A 17,873-nucleotide genomic window follows, 5' to 3' on the forward strand; every position below is an offset into this window, starting at 1 on the left:
GGTAGCACAGCACTGTGCTTAATGCTGTCCCATCTGTCACATTCATTAAGTCACTCAGCAAACAGGAATGGACTGTGCCAGCCGCCAGAGCAACCCGACCCCATCAGGGCACTGACCTAGCAGCACAGACAGGCCCTCCCAGGAGCGGTCGGGGAGATGGGACCGGCCAGATGGGGGGCTGCCCTGCACCCTGCCCGAATCCCAAGCCAGAGGGGCTGGTCTCACTGACCTGATAAAAGTCCGAAAGCCTGTTGGTCCCAGCTTCATTGTCCCCTTGATTCCCAGGAACCGGATAAACAAATTGGCCATCCTGTCCCCCAGGCGCAGGTAGTTGAACTGCTTGGCGTACTTGGGGAACACCTGCTTGAGGCAGATGGAGGGCAGGTGCGCTTCGGGGTTGGCATTGGCGTCGGAGGCGCTGGCCGGCTCGCTGTCAGAAGGATCTTCCTTCGCGGCTAGTGGCTGCTTGAGCTGCTGAGACCTGAAGCACACAAGTGATTAGGGACACGCCCACCATAAGGAGCGGGCTTTACAGAAGGCAGAGCACCTTCCCTCACCTGTTCTCCTTCCTCTACATTCACCGCAGCCTCAGGAGGTGTGAGCACTGTCCCTGTGTCTAGTGTGCAGACCAGAAACCTGACCTCAGAGAAGCGAGCTCCCCTAGCTCACACAGCTAGTGGGTGGCAAGGCCGGGACTCGAACCCAGGACAGAGCCAGGATGGGAAGCTTACACTTCCTCTGTTCTCCCACCCTTGATTCCCAAAACGGACATCTTCCTTTACCGCACTCATGAATCAAGAGAATACTCTATTACGGAGCAGCCTAGGTTTGATTTCAAACTCCTACTTGTGGGTAGTAATTGAATAATTAAGAAATATAAAAATCTCATTGAGGGCTGGCAAGAAGCCAGAAGCACAGTTCAATGAACAATTTGCAAGATACATCAGTTATCCAATTCTAGGAATAGGCACAATTGTGTTTTCGGGCTTAAGTATTTTCTTATTTGGAACTCATACAAAAAATATGATTATAGTGTTGTGATTCCTGAGTCTGGATAATTTATTCTGAAATTATTCTGATATTCAGGAAAATTCCACAGTTAATAACTCTCACATATCCACCTCTGGCCTAGAATATTCTCACCTCCAGGCCCACCTATCCAGCTACCAACTGTTGCATCTTCAGGATGGCCCCCAGCCACCCCAGACCGAAATGTCCATTTCCCTCACCCCAAATCTACATTCCCCATCTCTTTGGATGTCATCCCCATCTGCCAGCTACCCAAGCAGGAAATGCTAGGATAAATGCCAGTCCTCCTCTCCCTCTGCTTCTGCCACCCGTCCTAACTCCTCAGTATTTCTTGAAACCAGCTCTGCTCTCCCCCACTGGGCCGTGTCGAGTCTCCCCTAGACTGTATCAACAGCCTCCAGCCTTTCCCATCCATAGACCCATAAACACTGGCATCGAGGCACTCTTCTTTTTTTATTTTTTCTTCTTTTTAAAATCTTATTATTATTTTTTTTTTTAGAGAGAGAGAGCGTGCGCAAGCAGGGGTGGGGGTAGGGGCGGAGGGAGAGGGAGAGAGAGAATCCCAAGCAGGCTTCACGCTTAGCACTCAGCAAGGAGCCCAACACAGGGCTCGATCCCACGGCCCCAAGATCACGACCGGAGCAGAAATCAAGAATCAGATCCCCAATCAACTGAGCCACCCAGGTGCCCCTTGAGGCACTTTTCTAAAGCAAACTTGGCTGGGTTGCCCCTTTCTACAACTCTCCACTGATTCCCAAATGCCTGCAATGAGTTCATACTCTTCACCCTGGCACTCAACGCCCCTCTTGATTTCTTCTCCATCCTCTTCATTTCCTACCACTGCACTAGACACACTATCCCCTTAAAGGCCTTGGGCACTCCCTGCCACCCCCACTCCACTGCCCATTGGTCTGATCTGGACACCCAGCTCTCTTCCACAGCTGGTGCCTCTCTTCCCTTGCAGCTCATCTCACTTTCCCCTCTGCTGTGCTGCCCACAGCTGGTCTGGGAACCGGTGTAACCTTTTCCGCTCGTGCGTCCATTCTTGAGACAGAACCCTGAGCACGTCGTACTTGGTCAATAAATATTGCCCAACTGGCTAACTCCAGGGAAATTAGAACCATGTCACCTGGGATCGAGCTCAATACCAAGGCCATTTTCTACTCTTTTCTTTATTAAATGGCCTCATCCCCTAGGCTCCCACTTCTAAGCATGCCATCACGTCACCAAGTCGGGCCATCTTGGTATCTTCGTACCTGCTTTCCTTGGCCTTTGAGGCCTTCCCCTGGCCCTGGCTGCCTGACACGTCTCTGTTCCACTTCCAGAGCCAGCTCTGACGCCTCCTTGATCATGCTGATGACTCTCTTCCAGGCCCCACTCCTGTTTCTCAGACTTGCTCCCTGGTTCCTCTGCTCAAGCAGCACTGCATTTGTCTAGACGCCAATCCCTCTCTCAGATCTCATTCAACTCGAACTCATTCAACTCTCTATCTCTTTCAACTCTATTTCAACCTGGATCGCTTTAGGTGCTTGGGAAATGTTTCATTGAATTTGTTGAATTGGTAGTTCGCTTTTAATGGCAAAGTGTGCCTCAAATAAAACACCAAGGTTATGCTATTTTGTCACCATAAGGTCTTTTAAATGAGGAAGAGCCTTGATAGACAAACAGCAAGCTTGACAGCCCTGCCCTAATAGTCTTCTCTTCATTCTGGGTTAAGGAGTCAGACTCTAAGAAAGAGAACCCCCTTGTGTGAGTCAAGTCCCGTGAGTTTTGTTCACGGCTCTTCCTTCGTGGGTCTTGGCACAGGTCTCAAAGCAAGGACAGGCAGAGGAGAGGACCAGAACAGCACAAAGGAAACCCTCACCCCTTCTTAAAGATTTATTTATTTATTTGACAGAGAGAGAGAGAGTCAGCGGAGGGGCAGAGGAAGAGGGGGAGGGAGAGAGACTCCCAAGCAGACTCCCCACTGAGTGCAGAACCCGACTACGTGGGGCTCAGTCTCATGACCCTGAGATCATGACCTGAGCAGAAATCAAGAGTCAGACACTCAACCGACTGAGCCATCCAGGCGCCCCAGGAAAACCTCTTTTATTTTTTTATTTTATTTTTATTTTTTTAAGATTTTATTTATTTGACAGAGAGAGACACAGTGAGAGAGGGAACACAAGCAGGAGGAGTGGGAGAGGGAGAAGCAGGCTTACCCCTGAGCAGGGAACTCGATGCGGGGCTCGATCTCAGGACCCTGGGATCATGACCTGAGCTGAAGGCAGACACTTAAGGACTGAGCCACCCAGGCGCCCCCAGGAAAACCCCTTTTAAAGTTCAGCCAGGCATGTGGATGGTTCTGGGGAAACAAGCCCCACCCACCAAGGAGAGGCCTGATTCCTGGGGAGAAATACCTTTCCCGGGTGGGGTGGGGTGCCATCTCCCTCCAGCTAAGCTGGTTTGATCATCATCTCCTTGAATTCAAGAACAGTAAATAAAAGTCAGGTGGTTACTTTTCAGATGAAATGAAATGTTTCTGCATGAAGGTTATAGGAAGACAGTTAAGGAAAGAGTAGCAGTTTTACTGGAGATTAGCTCTTAAATTACTGGGTAAGTGGCAATCACTGACTTTATAAGCACTCATTAAGTTTTTGTTCGAGGGAAGATTTGGAAATGTACAGTTTGAATGTGCTCAGTGCCAATGAAGAGAGCTCAGAACTCTTCCCAATCAGCTGTCCCATCTTCATTGCCTCATCCGCTCCTCGCACAGCCCTGTGGAGTGACTGTTATTTCTGTGCCCCTGTTCCAGAGGAAGAAATCGAGACGCAGCAAGGTTTGCCATGGCTGAACCAGAATTATAAGTCCGTCCTTCCAACCAGTCCTTCCAGCTCGTCCGTTGCCACTCCATTGCTCAAAAACACAGCATGATTCACACGGGGTGGGGGGGTTCACAGAATCCAAAGTACTGTGATTTCCATTGTGTTTTAAATGGTGTTTTTAGATTATAATGGTCCTCCAGGCTCTTTGTAGACATTTTGAGAAATGTATAAAAGAATCTGAACCATTTGTAAACCACAGCTCAGGGATTAACACCCTGTTTTGGTTTCTTATCTATATTTGTAAAGTTAGGATCACATTACACGTAGTGTAAATCCTTTTTATGTGTCATGTGACCATCACAAGTGTCTTCCCATGGCATTAAATACATTTTCATGAGTGTAATGTCTCATGGATGTGTGATATTCAGTATTAAGCCTGAACCGTAATGTAATCAGCTACCCCCTCAGTTGAGGGTCTCGGTGGCCTGTCTTGGACATTAAATGAGATGTGGTGGTCGGTCACGAGGTGATGTGCTCCCTCCCAGAAACAGAACATGCCACCCTGGCAAGAGCCTTGGAGGTCATTCCGTCCAATGATGCCATCTATTTCTTCGTATGTGGTCTAATGTACACAACATAAAATTCACCATTTTAACCACTCTAAAGTGCCCGATTCAGTGGCATTTAGTACATTCACAGTGTTGTGTACCCATCACTTCCATCTAGTTCGGGAACATTTCCATGACAATGTCATTTCAGAGGAGAAACTTTAATCCCAGGCAGGTAAGGCCACTAGCACCAGTGGGTCATTTAATTAGCAGATGGTCCAGGGTGGTGGTGGCCTCCACTTGGGTTGCCCTGGTGATGGGGACCCCACCACCTCCAGGGGACCTCTCGGGCTGCGGAAGTTTTCCCGATGACATGCATGTCAGAGGATATCTCCCACCAGTGTCCCCAGCCTGCACCCCGCCCTACGCCCAGAGCCAAGCAGAATGAGAGTTTTTTCTCTTTAACGTGAGCCCTTCACATTTCTTTCAAGGGCTGCTGTGTTTACTGGCTGACTACCGTTTCCCTTCCTTCCTGAATCCCCATTAATCAGCTCAAGATGAATAGGGGCTTCAAAGCCACAGATACAATTTTCATGGACTCAAAACCACAAATTCAGGGGGGAGTGTTTTACTCAACCGGAAGAAGGCAGTAAAGATGTAGCTGATCCAGGAGACGAAATAAAACAATGAGAAATGGTATCTTTGCTTGAGCTAATTTCAATGATCACACCGAGATCCAAGTTATCGCAAATACTGTAAAATCCTGTTTTTATTTAATAGCATTTTAATGGAAACGTCGGGTTTATGAAATAAAAGTGACTGGTAAAGAAAACATAAATCAAGCTTACTAGTCCTTTGGGGTAATTTTTTTCTTTATTATTGAATTTGGTATATCCTTGACTCATTAAAATTCTGGAATGTTTTCTCTATTATCGTTTCTCAAATAAAATGGAATTCTTTGTTATTAAAACTCTTGTGAGGGGCGCCTGGGTGGCACAGCGGTTAAGCGTCTGCCTTCGGCTCAGGGCGTGATCCCGGCGATCTGGGATCGAGCCCCACATCAGGCTCTTCTGCTATGAGCCTGTTTCTTCCTCTCCCACTCCCCCTGCTTGTGTTCCCTCTCTCGCTGGCTGTCTCTATCTCTGTCGAATAAATAAATAAAATCTTTAAAAAAAAAAAAACACTCTTGTGAAAAACCACCCATCTCTATTTCGTCTGGAAAGCCTGCTATTTATTCGGGACCTACTATGTCAAGCATTGGGCCAAGCAACTTACTTATATTATCTCGGTGTTTCTCATAACAATTCTATGAGGGAGGTAGAAATTAGCGCCATTTTACAGATTAGAAACCCAAGATCCAGAGAACCGGAACACGCCCCACATGCAAGTCCGTAGCGGAATCAGAATTTATCCTTAGGACTCTATCACTACACATTCCATACTTAGGCTCACTACATAGTTCTTGTGCTAATTTGATTTTTTTTTTTTTGGTGCTAATTTGATTTAAATCAAAGACTTTTTCTCTTAGGCATACACTGTATATATCCCCAGAAATTAACAAACTAGGAAGGTAGATAAAGCAAGGTCAGATTCCAGTTTCAGAGAAAGTACGTGAATTCTCTCAGAGAAATAATTTCCATTTTTAGTTAAGCATGCCTTCAATAATTTATTTGTTCATGAACTATTTCCCAAGCATTTCCTTGTCCCGGGGGCCTCGGATACATGGGTGAGGTGGACACAGTTCTTACCACCCGCAAGTATGTGACCAAGCAGGGGGAAGACAAGACCCATCTATAAACAGTGAGTGAGTCAGGTGAAAATGGCCAGGTGAGCAGCCAGAGAACAACCTAGAGCATATGGAAGGAGATTGGTTTGCCGGGTCCCGGTTGTATGCGTGAAGGGGACTGGGTGGGAATACGAGCGGAAATCTGCTGTGGGTGTCTAGTGCTTATAGGACCTTGGATGTCAGACTCCTTGGATTTGGTAGTGTGGGAGATCAGAAGTGGTGGATTTAGGGGAGAGGAGGGGCAAAATCAGAAGTATGGTGAAGGTGAACGAGCCTGCCAGCAGTAATCAAGGCAGGGGAGTGGATGATGTTAGGAAACTACTGGAATATTCTAGGTCAATGGTTCTGAAAGCATAGTCCCTGGACCAGCAGCATCAGCATTACTTGCTAACTTGTTAGGAATACAAATTCTTGGCCCCACCCCAGGCCCATGGACTCAGACACTGAGTGGGCCGGGAGCACAGTTTAACAAGCCCCGTGGGTGATTCTGACACGGGCTAAGGTCTAGAATCACTGGTCTGGGTGAAAGAAGGTGGATTTGGCAACTGCTGGACCACGGAGGGCAGAAAGTGATAGAACACCCTGGGTCATGTTCCCGGGCAATCCAGGGGTTGGCAGGAGAGCCTGGTGGGCAGTGGTGCTGCAATGGCGAAAGGAGGTAAGCAGGCTCCTTTCCCCGCCACATGGCCAAGACCCGTCCCCGCAGTCACTTGGGATTTCAAATGCACATTGTCATTCCTGAAGAAACTGCTGGTCGTGTACCACAGAAGTGCCTTAAATTAGCCCAGCAGCTCATTCAAAGAGTTGGAGGGTGAAGTCACTAAAAATAAACGAAACTACCACGTAGCCCAGCTCTGTCCCTTGATGAATCTCGGCCATCACACGGCCCCATTTGCTTGATGGTGGTGCTGAGCTATTGGAAGGGAAGACGAGAGACCATAGAAGGGGTGAAGCACGTGTTTCCAAATTGATGAGGAAAAGGACTCAGTGAGGGAACTTTGTCCGATGCTCCAGTCCCTGTAAGACCCATGCTGGGTCTATCCTCCCTGCTCCCTCCCTGCAATGCTCCTCTGGCCACTGCCCCCTCCCTCGATCACTTCCTTCCACAGCACGGTGTGGCAGCGACAGGAACAAACACCATGGTGATGATATCGGCGGCACTTACTATGTGCCAGGAACCACAGTTTAAAAAAATTTAAGCCTTGATGAAATCCTACCAAGTAGGTATGTTATTGTTATTCCCATTTTACAGACGAGGAAACAGAGGTACGAAGACACAGACTAATCCCGGATAGAAACCCAGGATAGAAACCCAGCAGGCAGGTGCCAGAGTCCTTGCCTCTAACCAGTGCACGATGCTTCTTCCGTGCCCAAGGAGTTAGCAGGCACCGAGCACCCGAGAGTCAGGTGGGATACCTGTCACATCTCATTTGAGCCTGGCAATGATCCTATGACTTACACACTATACGTGATGAGAAAAATTAACTTCAGAGAGGTTAACCTACCTTCCAAAGGCCACTCAGCTATTCCACGGCTAAGGGTGAGGATTTGAACCTGGATCTACTTGAGTTCAAAGCCCAGATACTTTCTACTCCAACATACTACAACTCCTTGTAGTTAGGCACCTTCTCTAAATGTATTTTCACCTCCGACAGTGGAGAGAAGTCTCTCTTACTTATGGGATGGGGTGAGGCTTATGAGGAAGAGTGGCTGGGAGGACACCCAGCCTAAGCCTAGCACAACCATTGCATTGCTTAATACCAAAAACACAGCCTGCCCATGAAGCGTCCAGATGAATCTACTTGGGGGAGGGAGGGCTTACAAAGGACCTCAATGTGATGACGGGGGAGCAACCAGCACTGACCTGGACGGGGCTGTTCCCTTTTGACTGCCAAACCACTCAAGCCCTATTTCACCATTACAGGCTCCCACGAGTCACGGATGCACCATGTTTGCCACGGGTATGAATTAACAAGGGCCCGGCGGCAACAGCAGCAGACTGGGTCTCGGTCCCTGCTGGGGACGAGTTCCCAGAGCCACCAGGCCGGGGGTGCTGCAGGACCAGCTTCCCGCCAAGGTGATGAGTTAACAAAAGGACACTCGTGAGGACTTCCTTGGGTGCCCCCATTCCCGCAGACCCAGCACTCATGCTATTTCAGAGCTGGAAGAGCCTTCCAGGGTCATGGGGCTCAGCCCTCTCATTTTCCGGATGAAGGAACTGACAGCTCATTTTACAAAGACCTCGCAATAAGCTTCTTTTCCAACAGGGCTCTCTCTGCTCGGCCCCTCCGCACAGAGCTGGCGTCTGGCCATCGTCCTTGCTCTCTTTGTCTTGGGCAGTTAGAGTAAACGAAGTGCACCGTCACGTGGGCCGGGGCGGGGGGGGCTGCCCGGCAGCTCCTCCCCACGGGGCACCAGCCTGGTGGTCCTCTGGAGTCCCATCTCTGTACCCTCGAGCCGGGCGACTTCAGGCAACTCATACAGCCTCAAAGCTTCAGTTTCCTCTTACAAAAAAATGGGGGAAATAATGGCACCTGACCTATAGGGCTGATGTAATTACAGAGAAAGTGGATGCATCGTGCTTGGCACAGCGCCCCGATACCTGTTAGCCACCGTGATTATAATCACCAACATCTTTATCTCCCCTGTGCCATCATCTCGAGAGGCTCACTGTCTGGTCACCAGGCTCGATGGGAGAGATCAGCATACCCCTCTGGGAACTCCGGAGACTATGGGGTTTCTGTAACCACTTTCTGACATTCTACTCTACCCACAACTCACGTAACTAGACGCTGGACCGTCCTCCCGCTCCTCTGTCTGGAGAATCTCGCTGCAAGCTGCCCAGGGTCACACTGCACCTGCTTCTTGTCCCATGCTAAATAAATCCCCCACATGAGTCTCCTCTTCTCAGACCTCACTGGATACCTGCCCCTCATCTGACACCCTGGTTCTCTACTGGGGATCACTATTGTCACAAAATAGTGCTCTGAGCAATGTCACAAAAGAACTGCTGCTCCCCACGTAGAGAAAAAGCTAAACCGCGCAGTGAGCAAGGGCACTGGGGGTCCTCTCATCTCATTTTTCTTTTGAAATATATGGGGAAGTCGAGCCAGACCCTTGCTTGAGGTGGGGCATCAAGCAAGAGGTGGTGGCAAGGGCAGACCCTGTTCTGACTTCCCGTCCAGAGCCTTTAAAAAAAAAGAAGAAAAAAAAAACCAAAACAAAAACACCACCACTGAAGCTAAAATGCCAGAGTGGCCAAAATTCTGATTCTGAATGAAAAGCTTCAGACTCTTGAGGCCACTGTGGGGGGCAGGGAGGAGACTTCTGTGTGCCCGAAGGGCTGAGGAGTCCCCGCTTTAACCCCACCGGGGGTTGGCCGCTGTCTTTCTATGGAAGATTGGGCCAGTGCTTAGCTTTTCACCGGGACCCGGACACGGGGTCTTCCTTACGCGCCTTGCCCGCACCGGCTGCGCCCTGCACAGGGCCCTCCTCGAGAGCAGAGCACGGGGGCCTGCTCTGCCGGCCTCGCCTTCCACCCTCCATGTTCCTCCTCTCTTTGTAAACGTGCTTTCCCAGATTAACCACGGGAAAAACACTCACCCTTCAAATCTTGGACTTCGTAGCACCTTTTCCAGAAAGCTTTCCACAGCCTCTGGAGCTAGAAGGAGCCATTCCTTTCTCTAAACCTCCCAGACTTCGTACGTCGTCCTCATGGCCCTCATCGCGAGATGGACAGAGAACCGCATCTCTATCTGGCCCAAGGCTGAGCCGCGGTCTGCATTGCTGCCCCTCCCAGATGGGATCCCATCGTCCAGAAACGGTTGTTGGTGCCACTGTTTCTCGGACACCTGGTTCTTTCCCTAGACCCTGAGTCCCGGGAGGGCAGGCGCCGCTCTCACTCCTGCACGAGTCTATGTTCTAACGCAGCGCCTGGCACACAGTAGGTGCTCAGAATATCTGACGGGGAATACAGACAGGCATGGTTTCATTGAGTTCTCACAACAATCTAATCAATTAGGCGCAGTTATTCACTCGAGTTTACATCCGAGGACACTGAAGCTTTGGGAGGTTAAGTCTGAGGTGAGGAGGTTGGGACTGGAGCCCCCAGGGCCGGCGACACTGCCACACCCCTCCACTTCCGGCTCCCTGAATGCGTCCTCCTCTCTCTTTGTCCCTCCCAGTGATGGGAAGATCCTGTCTGTCTTTGGGGAGAACAAAGATTTCCTAGTGGCAACGGCAAGGCCTTGTCTATGTGACAATTGTAATCAGGGGTTGTATTAGCCTCTGTTTTACCACCTCCAAAATTAGCAGAAAAGGCCAACTTGAGCTTTCATTGTCTAGTTGTGCTAATGAAGGGATCCTTTTAATTACATACTCAGCGTCTCTCTGCGACACAAAGCGTTCCAGTGTTTAAACACAGTTCGGCACCAAAGTATAGGCCTGTGTGAATGCAGACGACAAGTGGGGGAAACCACGTGGAGAAGTTATCCTTTGCTTAGACTGTAATTCTTTTTGGCATTCAATTTCACCCAAACGCAGTGCATTTTTTGCGGTAACCCTAATTCTCTCTTATATACTGTATGCCCGGTGAACCCTAACCCAGGGACTCAGTAGGCATATCCCAGGCCAGATTTTCTTCCCCCTCAGATTTTGGATGAAATCTGCTTGCTTTGTGAATTTCAGCTGTTCCCAATTTGCCCTCAAGGGTCCTCCCCATGGAGGGTGCCATACGGCTGGCTGGTCAGCCCACAGAGAGGGTGCTGAACACAGAACTATCTTCACTCAGAGTCCCAGGGACTCAGGGCATTTGCATGGCGCTGTCTGAGGTGGTTTTGTTGTGCTTCCTTCTGTATAGGATTTTCGCTAATGTGAGTGAGGCCTTGCGGGGCTGATCCCACGGACCTTTCTCAGGCAAGGATGCCGTGACTTTGCATTTGTATTTGGTCAGGGGGAAAGGGGATAACTCTTATTGAGCCCCACCTATGGGCCAGGAACTCTCCGTATGTGAATTACTGTGGTTAAGTAGATCTGAGATGGGGATATTAACATATGCTCCCGAACCTGAATGCCTGAGTTGGAATCCTGGCCCTGTTGCTCACTAGCTTGGTGACTTTGGAAAAGTCTCTTAACCTGCTCTTGCCTTGCTGTCTTTGCGTATGTGACAGGGATAATAGTTCCACCTATGTCACAGCACCGTTGGAAAACTTAAATGGGCTCATACATGCACGTAGAGCATTGAGAACCATAGCTGGCATGCAGTAAGCACTCAATAAGTGTTAGCTGCTGTTTATCCAACAAAGTGAAGCTCAGATTAAATGATACCCTCAAAGTCACATGCCTCCCAAATGGTGTCATCTGGTCATCTGGCTCTGACGCAAGACCTTGTTGTTTCTAGGCTTCCATTGAGCTTCGGCAGTGCCAAGGGGTTCTCTGATGGCATTCTGCTAGGACACTGCGATCTGAGCCCTGCCCAGCGGGGCGTGGCCTAGAGAAGGTCACCTGGCGTGCTTGATGCCCTCCTGACCTCGGTGTGAGCACGCTTCTACTGTGTCTCTTCTTCCACTGCCTCAAACACACTGCTCTTCCCGGGGTCATCAGGGCCCTCCTAATTGCCACCGACCTACTTGCCACCTGGTCTTTCTCCAGTTCAGCTTCTTCATAGCATCCAATGACGCCTAACCACTCTTTCTGGAACTCTCATTTCCTGGCTTCCGTGCCCATGCATTCTCCGGGTGTTTTTCTGTCCTGCTTTTTTCCCTCCTAGCGGTAGATTGTCCTCTGAGCCTCTCTCTGCCCGTGACCTGCTTCCTGCCCCACCCAGTCTCCCAGGGCCATCTCATTTACACGCAGAGATGACTCTGAGATGCCCTCATGCCCCGCAGCTTCTGCAGGCCCCCGGGCCTGGATGCCTGTGCCCTGCTCCCCCGGCACCACCAGCAAGGCTCCAATCCTACATACCCCGCAAAAGCCAGCACTTCAAATGCCAGCCCGCCCCCAAGCCTCCCCGCATCCCTCCCACCAGAAACACTCTTCTGGATTTCCCACAGCACCTCATTTGCACCTCTTGTGGAATCTATCATTTTCTGAACTTATATTACGGCCGTTTAAGTCTGTGGCTTCTCTCCCCCATAGACTGCGAGTTTGCTGAAAATAGAATCCATTTTTGTTCCCCTCATAGTACTCTACATCTAACAGGTAATGCAAAAAAAGGCACACTGACAGATGACTGGGTAGGAAAAGTGTTCTGTAAGACAAATAACGAGGGGAATTTGGTGTAATTTTGCCCGTAGGCAAGAAAATGGGCAGGATGACCTCTGGGTGTCATTTTCAGCTTCAGATTCTAGAAAGCCATCTTTTTAGGGTAATAGGGCAACAATCATAATTTATGGCAATAAGAATAAGGCATCCTGCTCCACTCCTTCCTAACTATATGGCCTTGGGGAAGTTGCGTTATCACTCAGCTGCTGTTCCTCTTCTGTAAGATGGAGCTGGACAACAGAATCCCCCTCCCAGAGGTGTGGAGGGATTCAATACAATGGCATAGAACAAGAGGCTAGCATCCTGGCTGCAGGGTAAGTACAAACAAAATGTCAAAAATCAGTGACTTCCGGTCAGCTGAAGCCCACCCAGGAAGCTTTAACTGCCTCCTCCAGTCCATAGCACTCTTTCCCTCCAAGAGCTTCGGTCCTAACAGAATTAGGTTTTTTTGTTTTTTTCTTTTTTCAGTTCGGCTAATAAATTAGGCATATGCATATTAGCAACCAGGTCCAGAGAGAAAGCCTCACTTTTTTCTTTATGCCATTTGAATTCCCCTAACATAGAGTTGTTGTCAAAATCCATTAAAGTATTAATTTCTCTTGTCACTGCACAATTCCCCAAGCAGACATCCAGACAGTGTGCAGTGGTGTTTCTCACAGAAGTACTCAATGTTTAGTTATCATGGTACATTTTTGAGACGATGCCTCCCTGATGGCTCCAGAGGGACTGAAGAAGTTCAAGTACAAGGTTAAGGCAGGGTGGCAGAATGGCAACAGCCGCGGGGTCTGCACATCGAGCAGGCCTCCGGCTGAGCTCCAGCACTGCCACTTGCCCGCTGAGCGGCCTTGGGGAAGGTACTTAACCTCTCTAAGCATCGGCTTCTTCATTTGCAAAATGGTGACAATGATACCAAACTCACGGGGGTTTAGTGAGAACTATATGGAATACGAAACGTAGAGAACGTCATGGAATGCCTGACAGATCATTGGTCCTCAATACAAGACAGCTTAGAAATCTCAGAGATTGGGAGATGTGCAGACGGGGGTCTCGAGGGCGTCACACCCATTCACCACCCCTTCCTGGGGGACAGCCGTAGGAGCAGTGTGCAAATTGGTGACACTACAGCCCGAACCGCGGCATACCGACACTTTTCTTCTTTCGCAATGGCCTCTCCAAACGCCCATTCAAGTAAATTAATATCCTCACTTGACCAACTCACCTGGCGGGAGTAAAAGGTTTCCATGCCAACAGGAATGTGGGGCGCACCCCGCACCCCAAGAAAGAAAACAGGAGAAAGCCAATCATTTCGTTTCCCAACTAACAAGCACCGAGCGGAGCTGAAGTCAGAGCTGGCCTCTTCCTTGGTTGTCATGGCAACGTCACTGACCTACCCCGTCCTGCAAATACATGTGAGACAGCGCGGGGCACACGTGGGAGGTGGGGTCCAGGGATGTGGGCGGCGCGGTGGAAGCGCTGCGAGAGGTGCTCTCACCTGCTTTTCTGAAACACAAAAACCGCTGGCAAGAGTGCAGCCCTTGCCTGGGAACGGGGAAATTCCAGTTGCTATTATATAGTTCCTTTGGTGATCATGAATGGATTTAGAGCCCAGCAGAAAGGCCAGTTCAAACCTGTTGAATGAACAGTAATTGCTTCCTCAGCTGCTGCGCAGGGATGGGGAGAGGGCCATGTGCCCGTCCTGCCTGGCGGCGGGGTGGGGGTGGGGGGCGGGCGGTGCGCGCAGCATCCAGGGATATGTGGCTGACACCGGTACCCGCTGCCTCGAGCTATGGTGCTTCGACCCCAAATCTATGGAACAATTTCCCGTCCATGATCTAATGCCAGGTGAACCACAGCCTGGGAAGCAAAAAGCAGTGTGCCCATTTTACAGGCGAGAAAATGGAGTGCTGCGACCATGAATCAATGAGCACTGACGCTTTCATGTTCTCTTTTCTCAATTACTCTCTGTCCCCTGAGAGGCTTAATCTGTGATAGTGCTTGAATTTGCCAAAGATTCAATTCTTTCCCTCACTCTTAAGCTCAGGGTCGCTTTTAAAAGTCATCTTCCAAGTCCAACACTTGCCAGTCAAATCCACCCAGATGTCCCTCTTACAGCCAAGTTGAGCACGATTTGTTCTCCAGCCCCCCACAAACCCACACAAACCTGCTTCTTGCCATTTCCACCCGTATTGTTGTTGGCAACTCCATCCTCCCTAGTGAGCCAAGCTCAAAACCCTGAAGTCAACTTTGGCTTCTCCCTCGTCCTAGCCCAGGCTCCTGGGGACCTGTATACTATCCCTTTTCTATTCAGAGGCTCTGATTCAAATATCCTGGGGAGTCCTGGCAAGTAGAAGGAGGGAGCACAGTGGTCAACCACAGAGGCTGCAGGGTCAGGGCGCCTGGGATCTCGCTCACTCCATGCCTGTGGGCAGAGCACCTTCTGTTATCTGATCCTCACGGCCATGTGAGGCTATTATTATTCTTAATATGATTCCCATCTTCCATCTGAGACATTTGCCTATGAGACACAAGTGCGGTGACATAATTTGCCCAAGGTCATCGGGATTGGCTGGACACAAGAGCCCTCACGCGTAACCAACACGCAAAACTCCTTCCCTTCGCTGTAGTTTTCTTAAGAGCAGGGCCCATGGGCCACGTTTGTCTGTTATGGCTTCCGGCGTGAGGGCCTCACTGAAGGTCTGAGCTTGGTTCTGCCTCTCACTGTGACCCTTTCTCACTGTGTGACCTTGGGGAAGCTACCAGAAGATAGCTAGAGATCCATAGCTGGCCGAGTAGTGGCCCTAAGCCCCGGCATCTGGCAACGTAGGACTGTCTTTGAAATAGGGTCTTTACAGATGTAATCAACTTAAGGCTCTCGAGAGGAGGTTAGCCTGGGTTTAGAGAAGGCCCTAAATCGAGGGACAGCTAGCATCAGAAGAGAAAGGCAGGGTGAGGTCTGACCCAGACACACAGAGAAGGGACTGTGGGAAGAGGAGGCAGAGATTGGGGGGATACCACCACAAGCCAACCAACGCCTGCCACCGCCACAGGCTGGAGGGAGCAGGCGGGAGGCCCCCCCGGAGCCTTCAGAGGGAACGTGGCCCGGCTGACACCGCCTGGCCTCAGACTTCCGGCCTTAAAGCTGGGAAGGAACGCACGTCTGCCACTTGAGGCCAAGAGGGTACTTGTTTCTGCAACCCTAAGAGACCGGCACAAGGTCTCCATTTCTGAAACGGGTAACCCCAGCAGTTCCTGTGAGAGACCGTGACTGAAAACAACTCGAATAGCAGCCAGGGCACAGTAGGCCCCCGATAAATGTTAGTTGAACCAAATTAAAATATCCTCAGTCATTACCCCGGAACCTTCTCCCCAGGACACACCTGGCTGACTGGGTCTACCTGGAGCATCAAGCTCGTAAGACGTTTAACTTCAGAACCCAGGAGCCAGAAGGAGGAGCCACAGGGAGGATCTCCTCTGAGCCCAGGTGTGCAGGAAGAACGGGAAGCCAGCAGAGATGTCTGTGTCCTGGCGAGGCTGGTAACTAAGTGCTGGCCCGTCTCCAGCTCTGATGAGCCTGTCACGGTGGGTTTCACAAAACATCTGTTTTGGGAACAAGCCTGTTGTTTCAGGCAAGCTCTCGGGATAATAGTATGTTTTTCCTGTATACAGCCGTGACATGTGCACTGAAGCCGAATATTTCTAAATGTGACCAATTTCTTAAGTGGCAGAAGCCCATCAAACTCTTCAAGAACGTCGAAGGCGTGCGGGGAGCCCGGGCCGTTTCCTTGGTGGCCATAGACCTGGAGCCGCGTTTCCTCTGGCTCGTAGGGAAGCCCTTGGGGAGCAGGTGGGGGTGGTGGGCAGTAAGCGCGCAGAAATAGGTCCCTCTAAAGGTTATGTTAATTCTGCAAGGGAGTCAGCTCCCTCAGCTTCATGCATATGGATGTCGCAGTGGTTGAATGAGAACCTGTGATTTTTCTTCCCCTCGTGAATTGACTTGGGGTGGCTACTGAGTATTTGACGAGGAAACGCTATGCCAGCGCACAGACCGATGATCCCCAGGACCCGAAGGCGGCTTTGCTGGATTTGACTCAATTCTGGCCCGAGATAAGAAAGCACGGGTGCAGCATCCGGCGTGAAATGAGCAGACCGTGCCTTGGCATGAGATAGACGGAGCACCAGAAGGCAGACCAGCAACCAGGAAGGTGCCGGAACACTTTCCCTGTCGTCCCACAGGTGATGGGGAAACGAGGTGCGCCCATGAAGCAAACTCCTCAAGATCTTCCAGGCAGGTTATCCTCTTCCCCTTTCTCCCCCGGTTGGAATTTGATCTGAGGAGAGGGGCTCCCACCCCTTGAGCGGGTACGTGAAGGCCAGAATGCACCTGCCTTCACAGGCCAACTCCTGCCCTGGCTGGTGTGCTCCTGGGGAGTCAGGCCGGAAGGGCTTGAGGATGCCCAGGAAGCCCCAGCCCATGGTGGGGCCTCGAGTGAGCCATGCCCCGTTCCCATTAGCTTGTTGTAAACTTGGCCTCCAGAACCGGCTCCGGGTCTCTGCATTCCAGGCTCTGCCCGGCCCCAGTGTCCTCCCCTTTCTCACCCTTCTGCAGCTGGGGTCCCAGCATGCCACAGGGTCAAGCCCCTCCTGGCTGACCGCTAAGCCCCCAAGGCCGGGTCTGTATAGCTCAGAAGGCAGTGATCTGGTCCAGCTTTCCTGGAACACCCTATGCCCTGCAGACTGCTTCCCGAGCGAGCGACGGGGCCAAGGAGTCAACGCATTTAGAAAGGAAAGAGCTTCAGGTCATGGAAACTGGTGGTCCTCATTCTGTATGTAGACGAGGACCGAGCTCTGGAGACAGGAAGCAGTTTGTCCAAGGTTTCCTGGCACTCGGGCTTTGTGGGTCAGGAAGAGTACAGGTTTCCCATCTCCCAGTGCGCTTTGCTGGGATAATATCCTTGCCTCTTCCTTTGGCTAATATCAATCAGCTCTGTGCAGACAGCCCCCTGTGTGACTCATTTCTGACTCTCGGGCAGCAGCATGGGGCCAGGCCCAAGCAGGAGCTCAATAACTGTTATTTAGACTTGGCTGAATAGATCTCCTTTGTAAAACAAATCAGACTCGGACCTGTTCCTGAAGCCAACACAAAGGTGTCATTTCAGGATTCTACAAACACCTCAACTACCAGAAGCGAGAGGCTATACCTGCCTATAAAATGGCGTGGAAGTGGAGAAGGATGTTAAATTTACTTGTCACATTGCTGTGTTAATTTCCTCCTTGTGTAACTAGGCTCTTGTGTCCATACGGGAACAGCTGCTGTTTGTCGGAGGCTGTGGCATCCAGGCACTGCCCTGCGGACCTTGAACAAAGGTCCTATTTAAGCCTTGCCCTCATCCCTGCCAGGTAGAACATATCGGGCCCTCTTTATAAGTGGAAACTGAGGCTCAGGAA

The 17,873-nt window shown here is 50.5% G+C and overlaps 1 protein-coding gene across 3 annotated transcripts in view; it reads right to left on the minus strand.

Annotated features, from left to right (window-relative positions):
• The window catches only part of TTLL11 (tubulin tyrosine ligase like 11), a 223,063-nt gene that overhangs the window by 39,261 nt on the left and 165,929 nt on the right, over nt 1-17,873 (minus strand). For all 3 annotated transcript variants that reach the window (XM_057313738.1, XM_057313739.1, XM_026513900.4), the window contains one exon: nt 230-481. In XM_057313738.1, coding sequence (XP_057169721.1) covers nt 230-481 — 252 coding nt within the window. The remainder of the gene's footprint in view (nt 1-229; nt 482-17,873) is intronic.

This window comes from Ursus arctos, unplaced genomic scaffold (genome assembly GCF_023065955.2).
Source record: "Ursus arctos isolate Adak ecotype North America unplaced genomic scaffold, UrsArc2.0 scaffold_18, whole genome shotgun sequence".
Lineage (NCBI taxonomy): Eukaryota > Metazoa > Chordata > Mammalia > Carnivora > Ursidae > Ursus > Ursus arctos.